Source organism: Ursus arctos, unplaced genomic scaffold, assembly GCF_023065955.2.
Source record: "Ursus arctos isolate Adak ecotype North America unplaced genomic scaffold, UrsArc2.0 scaffold_11, whole genome shotgun sequence".
In the NCBI taxonomy this organism is placed as follows: domain Eukaryota; kingdom Metazoa; phylum Chordata; class Mammalia; order Carnivora; family Ursidae; genus Ursus; species Ursus arctos.
In genome coordinates, this window is record NW_026622775.1 from 70,426,479 (window position 1) to 70,436,833 (window position 10,355).

The 10,355-nt window shown below is 60.2% G+C and overlaps 1 protein-coding gene across 2 annotated transcripts; it reads right to left on the reverse strand.

Annotated features, from left to right (window-relative positions):
- Positions 1 to 846: 846 nt before the first annotated feature.
- On the reverse strand, positions 847 to 5,563 carry FGF17 (fibroblast growth factor 17). Of its 2 annotated transcripts, none has more exons than XM_026519098.2 (5): positions 5,529 to 5,563; positions 5,307 to 5,343; positions 2,524 to 2,668; positions 2,175 to 2,281; positions 847 to 1,140 (listed from the first exon to the last, which is right to left on the reverse strand). In XM_026519098.2, exons 1-5 carry the CDS (start codon positions 5,561 to 5,563, stop codon positions 847 to 849), a joined length of 618 nt encoding a protein of 205 aa, XP_026374883.2. The 2 variants fall into 2 exon arrangements, with proteins under 2 accessions (XP_026374883.2, XP_026374882.2); XM_026519097.2 differs by having other exon boundaries at positions 2,524 to 2,701.
- Between the last annotated feature and the right edge of the window lie 4,792 nt (positions 5,564 to 10,355).

A 10,355-nucleotide genomic window follows, 5' to 3' on the forward strand; every position in this document is an offset into this window, starting at 1 on the left:
AGGGAGGGGCGCGCCCGCCGGTCCCGGGGCCTGGCCCGCCCCGGGCCGCCAGCCTCGCGCCGGGCGGAGGTGCGGGGCCTTCCCGGGGCCACCCACACCCCGCTTCCCCTCCGGGCGGCGCTGCCCGCCGCGCCCCGCGCGCCGCTCCTGCACCTGCCGGGCCTCTGGGCTTCCACGGCTCGCCCGGGCTCTGCTCCGCGCCTCTCGGAGAGGCAACTTTGTTACCCCGCAGTTTGGGGGTTGGATCCCGCCACCCTGCCTTCAGATAACCCGTTTGCAGGAAAATGGTTTTATTCTGGGGCTCGAAGTTGGGGATGGGGGTGCAGGCCTGGGTAGTGGAATGTGAAGAATGGCCATCTTTTTTTTTTTTCTTCTTCTCCCTTTTTCTTTTTTCCTGAAACAAACACAAAAGTCCCTTCCTACCGACAGGCCAGGAAGAATTTGGAGGCTGGGGCAGACTGAGGAAGACTCCGCAAGCAGAGGTTAGAGAGAGCCACCTCCAGACAGTGTCTGCAAGGCCTTGAATCCGCTGCCCTTTCCACCTGTTTCAGGGAGCCTGCGTCCAGGGGAACACTACAGTTCCTCGCCTGGGGGTCTGCCCCACCCCCACCCCCCAGGGCCTATTCCAGTGCGGGGGGCGGGGGGTCTGGGGCGGCTGCCCTGAGGCCCCAGCCCTGGTTTGTGGCCGTCCCGCCCCTTTCCGGCTCGAGGCTCTGACGCTTGCTGGTCCTCAGGGCCCTCCTTGGCGGCTCTGGTTCCCCTCCCTCCACCCCAGCCCAGTTTTGGGATTAGGAAGGGAAGGGGATGGGAAGGCTGGTGAGGGGCAGCTGCCCCCAGTGTCCCCGACTACGTCAGGGGCTGTGGCCTCCGAGTGCGCTTGGTCCGGCGGGTGGGGGCTGAGCCCACGAACTCGAACTGCTTCTGCCTCTCTGCGTGGTTGGGGAAGGGCAACTGGCCCTGGTAGAGGCGCTTGATGAAGTGAGCCTCTCGTTGGTTCTGGCGGCTTCGAGAAGCCTGGCGGGGCCGACCCTGCCTGGTGAAGGCCATGAACCATCCCTCGTGCCGGGCATTCTGGAAAGCCGTGTAGTTGTTCTCCAGCACGATCTCCGTGAACACGCAGTCTTTGCTCTTCCCGCTGGGCTGCGGAGGGAAGGAGGGAGAGGAGGGGAGTTGGTCCCCCCAACCTGTCTGGCTTATCTGCCTTTTGGACCTATTTGGTGGGACAAAGGAGGGAGTGACGGGAGCTGTGTGCCCAAGGACTTCTGCCTGGTGAGATGGGTGCCCTTGTTGGGAGAGCAAAAGTGGGAGAAGGGAACAAGCTTTGCTTGGAGTCAGATCTGAACTTAAATACAGGCTTGTCATTTACAAGTTGTACACCTCGAGCACGGTGTTTAGCCATGCTGAGTCTGTTTCCTAGGACGTGGCATAAAGATCCAGATTATTCTGCACTGCGTACCCAGTGGGTACTCGGCACATGAGAACACTTCTCAGTGTGGGCAAATGGTAACTGCTGGGTGGAGGAAAAGGAGGCGACAGTCTCTGATGAAAAGAAGGGGCAAATATTTATAGAATAAAGACTGTCGGGAGCCACACAGCCACCCATTGCCTTGACACTACGCCCGTTTTTATAGACGGGAAGCCTGAGGCTTAACCAAATCAGCAAATACTTGGTGAGAACAACCAGAATCAGAAGCCAGGACCGACAAATGCTAAAGGAAATGGAATTCTCCCTGCACGACAGTGCTGGACCCGCTGTTGCGGAGAGGTTACACTAGCAGGAGGTGAGCGTGTGTCTTCCTAGAGGGATCCTGTGCACCCCACTGACCTTGGGGGAGCTTGCAGCCATGCATGAATGCCCACTCTCAGCCCTGATCAGCACTTAACCCTCAACATGGGGGCTGCAATATCAACTAGGTGCTAAAATCCTGACTCATTGATGCTGGGGACATATCCCGTAAATCAGAGCCGAAGAGCCTTATGGATCAGTAAGTGTCCTCAGAGGGCTTCTAGACCCGCCCACAGGGACTTATTTAAATGGAGAAACCAGAGAGTGGCTGAGTGTTGGGGTATGAGTAGAAGTGGTCCTGGCTTGGGCCCAGGAGAGGGGAGTAGGGTGCTGTGGGGCAGGAGTAAGGTTGAGTCATTCATCCACCCCCGCTCCTTCCAGGTCTCACCTTTCCAACGAGCTTGCCCCTCTTGTTCATACAGATGTATTTCTCACTCTCAGCACCCTTGATGCGCACACGGCTTCCAAAGGTGTCCGTCTCCACTATGAGTTTGGCTGTGATGGGGGAGGGGGAGAAAGACCTCTGTCCATGGGGGTTGCCAGCTCAGGGGTACGGCAGGGGCCCCCCCCAACCGGCCTGACCTCTGAGCTTGGGTGGGGGGGCCCTGGGAGGCCCTCCTCCAAGAGGCTTCTCCCTGCTCTCCCTCTTCGGTCCCTGCCCTGGCACAGGATCTGGGGAGGGAGCAGCTTAGTCCGGCCAGTGGTGTGAGTGGCCTCTGGTGAGGGCTGGGTCTCACCAAACTTGTTGCCGTCCTCCGCAGTGGCAGAGATGCGACGCCCGGTGACCTGCACGTGCTTGCCGCTGGTCCGGCTGTAGAGCTGGTACTCGCGGATCTGCCGCCTGCTCAGCTGGTCGGTCATGGCGCCCTGGTCCCTCACGTACTGGTTAAAATTAGGAGACGGGTGATTCTCCCCCTTTGCGGTTACCAAGGGAAAAATAGTGTCAATTTGCTTTGGGCGACACCACCGTTGGTCCATCCAGGGGAGAGGGGTGTGGAGGTGAGTGTGATGGGGGCAGGCCATCTGTCCTGGGAAGCAGAGGTGTGGGGGGAAGGGGACATAGGCTCTTCCCAAGGCAGTGGGAAAGCCGGTCATGATCTCCTGACTCTCCCTCTGCCCAGGCTTGGGGGACACTTGGTGATCTAGTGCAGGCCTGGAATCATGATTCTGGTTGCTGGAAGGAACCTTCAAAGTTATGGTACCAATGTCAGCACTAAGTGTGGAATCCTGAGCTCCTGCCCGCCTCCCCTGCCCCTCCCCTGGGTGCTCAGGCTTCTCTAGGGATGAGGGAGGTGGAGGCTGCAGCTGCAAGATGAGCTAGGGGGGTGGCCCAGTGGCGCTCCCTGGAGGCGCCCCCTGCCTGTGCCACAGTGTAACGGAGGCTCGCGGCCAGTGGGGGCGATGTTGCTGCCCGCTGCCCCGGTTCCACCCATGCGAGGTGCAAAGCCAGGCCGCACCATCTCCAGGCCCAGTCTCTCCTCACCTATCTGCAGCACTGAGCTGGAGAGCAACAGACTACTGACTGCCCTCTCTCTCCAGTGAGGTGCAAACCAGATGACGTTGCTCAGCTGCTGGTGACAGCTTCCACCCTAGGCTTCAATATTTCTCTCCCCACCCGATCCTGCTGGCCAGACTCTCTCTGCCCCAGATCCCAAAGGCCACCTTTATCCCAGGCCCAGTCACAGCCACCGAGACAGACCCGGACCAGATCAGCTTCTGTTGAGGCCACTCTGGCAGAGGGAGGAGCAGAGCAGGAAGCACCAGCTTTGGGGAAGGGGGCAGTGAGCTGCTCTAGGCTGACCCTGTAACCTGCTCTGCGTTAACCCTTCGTGTGTGTCACTGCTCATTTCCCACTCCACTGGCCAGGAGTGCCGCCAGGCCCCCCGCCTGTGAGAGCAGGGTCCGGAGACTCAGAGCAGCAACGTGTGCCCCGCACCCTACCCTGGAAAAACCCGAGGCCAGCATTTGGGAAGGGGGCCTGCCTCCCTGCCAGGAGGTGGGGTCTGGCTGGCCCAGGACCCTCGGTGGGGTCCGGCCTGCCCCCAGCCCCCAGCCTCCTGGCCCAGGTTCAGGCCCTCCGCCCCTCTTGGCGGGCAGCCTCCTTCTGGCTGTCTGCTCCAGGTCAGGAGCAGAGAGGGCCCCCCTGAAGCCCCCTCCTCTCCTTGTCCCCCTTCAGGCCCTGCACAAAAGCAGCCCCACGCCCCCCCCACAGCCCCACAGCCCACAAGTCGCTCTCCCCGCGGGACCTGGCCTGTCCCTTTCATGTTCCCGCTGCGGGGGGACCTCCCCTTCCACTGCTGCAGACAGCTGCTTGTCAGACGGCCCCTCAAGCATGGCTGTGGTCCGGCCTGCCGGCCCCCCCGCCAAGGGGGGTGAGGGGGCACTTCAAGGGGGAAAGGACAGCTTTGCCACCTTCCTGGAGTCCTGAATGGGGCCTCAGCCAGGCCATAAACGCCCAGGCCAGCCTCACCATTGTGCTAATTCCCCTTCCAGAACAGGTTGGGCCCACCCCCAGCCCCCTCCCGGCCAGGCTGGGGGCTTTCTTCTTGCTCTCCCTGGATGTGTGAAGCAAAAGGCCTGGAACGGGGGCTAGAGCAAAAGGGGGAAGGAAAAGGGGGGGAGTTGTCTCTCTCTCTCCCACCCCCCCACTGCTTCAAAGGCAGCCCCTTTCCCTCTCCCAGAGAAAAGGCATTTACCTTCAAAAAAAGTCCCCACTGGATATGAAGAGAAGCGGGCCTCTGGCCTGGGAAAGCCAAGCGATCTCTCCCCAGAGCGGTTCTGGACCAGTGCATTTTAATAGCTGCACTTTTATGGAGGGTCACAAAAAGGGACCGAGCCTCGCACAGGGGGCTGGGGCTTGGGGTGGGGGTGTGTGTATGGAGGGGCTGACATGGGGTGGGGGGAGTGTGGAGATGCAAACCCTGAATCTTGTACCAAACAAACCTCTTTGGGCTTGACCTCATTGCCCTGTAGGTAAGGAGTCACCCCGCCCTGGCTGGGCATTCTGACTGCCCATGCAATCCCCCAGGACATCGGCCCCCCAGGACATCCGTCTTGGGGGGAGTGGGGTAGTAAGTGGAACGCACAAGTGGTTTTACATGGAAACCTGTGTTTCCAGGTACCTCCCAGTACAAGGCCCACCTGAACCGGCACCTTTGCCCTCTACCTGCCACTCCAGACCATCCCTCAAGCCTAGGCTGCCCCATGCATTTAGCTTTGGGGGGGGGAACCCAGTGTGGGCGGCACAAGAGAGAAACAGAGACCCCAGGATGAGTAGGGACAGGGAGGGTCATGGAGGGAAGACAGATAAAGACCTCAGTGAATCCCCAAATGTACCTTCTTAGCCCCTTCTACCCTCCTCCAAAGGCCGACACCATCCCCCCAACCTCAAAAACCATCGGGATCCAGGGAGAGGCCAGAACCTGCCTCTGTCTGCCTGTCCGCTGAAAGGAGACTACCCCCCTCCAGCTGGGTGTGGTGGGGGAGATGGGTTAAAGCCAATGGGGGGGCGCCTGCCTACCTGGGTTTGACAGCAGAGAATCAGTAGTTGCAGACACCTGTGTGGGAAGACAAGGCAGACCCTGGTGTGGGTGCCAGCAGTCAACCCAGGGTGAGCACCCGGGCAACCCCCCTCGTCCCCCACAGCACCCCCGCCCCTCCGTGTGGGAGCCCCGGTAAGATTAGATCTGCCCTAGGCTGGGAATGGGAACAAGACTTCAGTCCAGAGAGGCGGCGCACTTACAGAGCGAGGCTGGGCAGCAGGCGGGTGGCTCCCATCGCTGGAGAGATTTCTTGGGGCGGTTGCCCCCTGCCCCCAAACTCAGGAGCAGATATGGGCAGTCCCCAGGGGTAGAGTCCCAGAGAAGCCAAGGTCTCTTCAAGCCACAGGTTTTCAGGGGGGAGAGGAGGAGAGAGAGGGGAGGAGGAGGAGAGAGAAGGGAGGGGAGGAGGAGTGGGGGAAGAGAGCGTAATTGGGAGACTGAGGTGTGAGGTGTCCACCTTCCTGGCCAGTGAGACGGCAAAGCAGCTGCTGGCGGGGGCTGCCAGCCTCTCGCTGGGCTACCCGAACACAGAGGATGGAGCTGCTGGCTAAGGAGCCTGGCCCCCGTGGTCTCCCACGTTTTTTCCTGACCCTCAGACCTGGACTGGAGGGCCCCTCCTCCCCTCCCAGGGCCAGCTTCTCCTGCACTCAGGGCTGGTGCCCCACCTCCCCAAGGGTGAGCGCAGGTATCATTCCAGGCCAGGGGTTGCTGAGTCTGGCTCTGGGGGTGGAAATTCCCAGAAGCAGCCTTAAAAGGAGGAGCCTCCCTCCAGGGGGCAGGCGGTGGGCTTGGCTAGGAGCGGTGGCTTCCACTGCCTGTCACCCCTTGCTCCCCCTCTCTGCTGTCTGACCACCAGGACGGAGGTGTTAAGGCTGTCCCCACGGGCAGCAAAGAGTGGGTGCAACAGGTTGGGGGCCAGGGATGGGCAGAAGGAGCAGCTGGGGCTGTGGAAGGACCCAGTGGGAGCTTGAGAGCTGGCCTGCCAGCTCAGAAGAGACAGACTCGGAGAAGAGCTGGTGCGTTGGCACGAGCTGCTTTTCTCTGGGCCAGGGCACTTTTCTCCTAGAGATGGGGACGGTAATGTCTCAGGATGTTAGAGGACCAAATGAGATAACTGCACTGAGCAGACGTCAAAAGGTGTAATACGTCCTGGGCCTCACTCACCATCCTTTCTGGGGCAGCGGCCGACCCCAGGGCCTCCTCCCCACGCCCGCCAGCAGCTGCCTGGGATGCAGTGTGCACCAGCCTCTTCACATGACCTCTGGTCCCACCCTGCTCTGTGCCAGGATTAGCCCATTCTACAGACAGGGGACCTGAGGCACACTGGTAGGTAGTTAGCTCAGAATGACCCAGCTAGTGAGTGGTGGAACTACGTTCCTGAAGTCCATGCTCCTATTCCACGTGGGTCTCCTCTGGGGCCTTTCTGCTGCGCCCGCGCCCTCCAGGCTGCGTTAGCCAAGGTCCCAGAAGCTGGCGACCAGGGATTCTAGCTGTTCCTTCCCTGCAGAGGGTGGGTGATGGTGTCTGTGGAAGCTGGCTCATGCTTAGGGGGATCTCCGAGGGAAGCCCCCGTGTCCTGTGGGGAAGCAGAGCTCACACCTCAGCTCTGGGCTCCGAGGTCTCAGTGCCCCCAGGATGGAAAGAGAAGGGGAAATGCTGGATGCCGATGCCTTTACCTACAGAGATGAGCAGGAGAGTGTCCTTCTCACCTTCCTGAGCTAGATCAATCCACAAAGTTGTCTGCCACCCCTCCCCCCACGCAGACAAGCCCAAGGCCACCTCCTGGCCACCTCCAGCTGTCCAGCTCCAGCACCTGGCTCCCAGCTCCACCCCCGGTGCCCCACGGGGGGGGGCTCAGGGCCCTGTTGAGCCTGAGCTGGCCTGGGGAGTGCGGGGGTAGCCCTGTAACTGGGGGAGTCCAGGGTTGGAACCATACTGGAATCATACCGTCAAAACTGGAAGGGCTCTTAGAGATTCTTCATCTGGTTCAGCCTCCTCACTCGCTGATGACGCCCAGGGAGGGTCTCACAGCTAGTTAGTGCGTGGCAGGACTTGGACAAGGTACAGGTACCCAGACTCCCAGTCCAGTGCTCATCATTTTCTGAGTATGCCCCAGCCTGCCCTGCTTCTCTGCTTTTGCCCAGGCTGATGCTCCTCATTTCCGTCTTCCACATTTGTTCCATTTGGGGCCCGATTTAAACTCTGCCTCTTCTGAGAAAATGCCCGAGTCTACCTCTCTGCTGTGGTCGGTGCTGCTTCTGGCTCTATTCTCCGGGGAGCCTGTGACCTCACCCACATCTCCGCCTGCTCCCAGGCAAGGTAGTCGGGGCTACCTCCTCCCGACCTCAATCCTGGGATGACAGGTAAGAGCAGACGCATGGAGGAGACAGTTCAGGCTTGTGGTTTTGGGGTGGACCGGTGAGCTGGGGATGGAATGAAATAAGGAGTCAGGTGTGGGGGGACCACCTAGCACTGTCTGGGCCCCAGTTTTCCCCAGCCTGAGTGCCCGGTTCCTATCGGTGGGGGAGGGGCCTGTTGTCACTGGCCAGCCCCCCAGCCAGGCCTGGGTCTCCATGGTAACAGATGCCAGCAGTCAAGCTTGGCCTTGGGGCTCATCCAGGGGCCTGTGCCAGGGGGCTCTGGGGCATGGCTGGGTAGCCTGTTTCATGGTGCGACATCTGCTCTTCGTCCCTTCCCATTGTGCACCCGCAGGCCTGGCTTTCTGACTCAGCTTGCTCCTTTACCCCTATGGGAAGGCCATTGCTGGGCTCCAAGAGGAGAGGCAGCATGGAGAGTGTCCCATGGATTTTATCCCCATCCCCAAGCCCTGTCCTCTATGGGCTGTGTGACCTATGGCAAGTCCCTTCACTACTCTGGTCTCAGCTTCCTAATTTGTAGAAAGGAAATGGCCATTATCGGTGCTGTCAAAACTGCCACCATGAGTATCAACTGAGGTGGACACTCCCTGAAAAGTATCAAGGACCAAAGAACGGGGGCAAAGGGTCTGGACCCTCTCATGTGGCCCAGACTCAGTTTACCTAAATTTTAACCCACTCTCTCCCTTGCCTAGAGGGAGCCGGGAAGCAGAGAGTAGGGTTCATTAACATTTATGGGGGGAGGTGGCAGGAGGTGATAAGGGAAGTGAGAAGTAGCCGGGCTGCGTTGGTTAATCCCCACCCCCTAGTGCCAAGTTCAACACCCCCCAACTGAGGCGTCTCACGCCTGCTCCTTCTAACAGCCCAGCTGGTGCAGACACAGCCTGCGGAGCCCACCTGCAGACCTGCCACTTGTCACCACCTGCTTCGACCCCAGCTCACCCTTTTCCTGTAGAAAAACAGAAGGGCTGGGGCTGGGGCTGGGCAAAAAGCAAAGGGACCCTTCCAATACGGGCAGCCCTCCATCTTCGCGCTTGCTCCCCACTGCCTGCCAGCACTGTAGCCTCATAGCCTCGCCTGCCCTTCTGTGCAGCCCCAGGGAGGAGCCAGGCTGCTGGGGAGCGTGCCTGCTGCGGGAGGTGCAGGGAAGAAGTACCTGTGGAATCCCTGCTTGGCTTGAAGCCCGGGGGGGGGGGGGAGGCACTCAAGCTCCTGGACTTTGTTCTAACGATTGCTTTCAGTTCATGAGACTTCCTAGCGCTCTGGCTGCTGGGCTGTCTGCCTCCCCCTCTCATCCAGAGTGGTTGAAGAGCTCGGGGCCAGACTACCTGGCAGGAACCCTGGCTTCTCTGCTAGCTGCGTGGCCTTGGGGGCCGCTGTTTCAGCTCTCTGTGCCTCATCTTCCAGGTCTGAGAAACCGCACTGGACGGAGTGAGTCCCAGGAGGCACTCAGGGCAGCACCCAGCGCCCAGCACCTTCTTCCCGCAATCATGGCAACTTGCTCTTTGTTCGGACCTCCACGCTTGTCCTGTCTCAGGCCCTTTGCATTCGTGGCTCCTGCTGCCAGGAGTGTCCTTCTGCCAGCTACTCCTGTGGCCTGCCACCCCTTTCTTGTCACTCTTCTCCTTTGAGGGACTTCCTCTGATCTCCTAACAGTACTTCTCCAGCCTGGAAATTGGCATCTCTTCCTGCAAAGCACTGACATTTTGTTGTTGGCTTTGCTTCCACGAGACTGGAGGGGACTTGAAGGTGAAGAGTTTGTCCCGTCGACCCCGTGTCACTGTGGCACGAAGCCATGGGACATGCCTGCCGCCCACCCGGAGCCAGATGTGAACTGTCTGGGTGACCCGAGCTCAGTGGCTCGGGTCATCTGTTAGAGGGCGGGGCGATGCCCTCATCTGTCCCATGGGGTGTAGAAAGCAAGCGGCAATAATGCTAGCCCTACCCTCCTCTGTCTCTTCTGGCTTCAGGAGAAACTGAGGCTGAACACAGACACACAAGCCTGGCTGCTGACGTCTGTGTGCCCGCATTCAGACCTCCCACCTTCTGGGACCCTGCCTCGGGATCCTGGAGAGAGGCAGGGCCATCTCCCCGTTGGCCCACTTTGGGTTTGGCCAGTGGGGCTGTGGGGGAGGGCCATGAAGAAGCCCTGCAGAGGCCTTGCAAGTCATGATGGGTGACACAGGCTCTGGGCCTGGGAGAAGGCAGGAGGCCAGAGCCAAACAATGGGGCACTCACCCCCTTGCCAGTCCCCCCTCGCCTCACCCGAACATTTTGGGGAGCCCTGTTCCGTGGCTCTGGGAACTGCCCTGGGGGAAGCCTCACACGGGAGTTAAGAGTGTCTACCTGTCCACTTCCTGTAACGGACCCTCCGTAGCCTCTGTAAGGCCTGCCTCGCGTGCCCTGCCTGGGGGGTTCCTTAAAGGTACAGGCCTCTGGGTTCTTGCCTGACACAGATCTTCACCTGAATGAGCAAGAGGCATGCCCAGGAACGCACAACTAGCATCCCTCCGGGGTTCCAGTAGATGTCCTGTGTATTTGACAACCGGCAGACGTGATTAGGGCCAGGAGAGAAGTCCTCAGGCTAGTCAGACAGGGGCCAAGGCCCTTCCTGGCAGGGTGGGCAGCTCTCGCCCTTTGGTTTGGTACCCG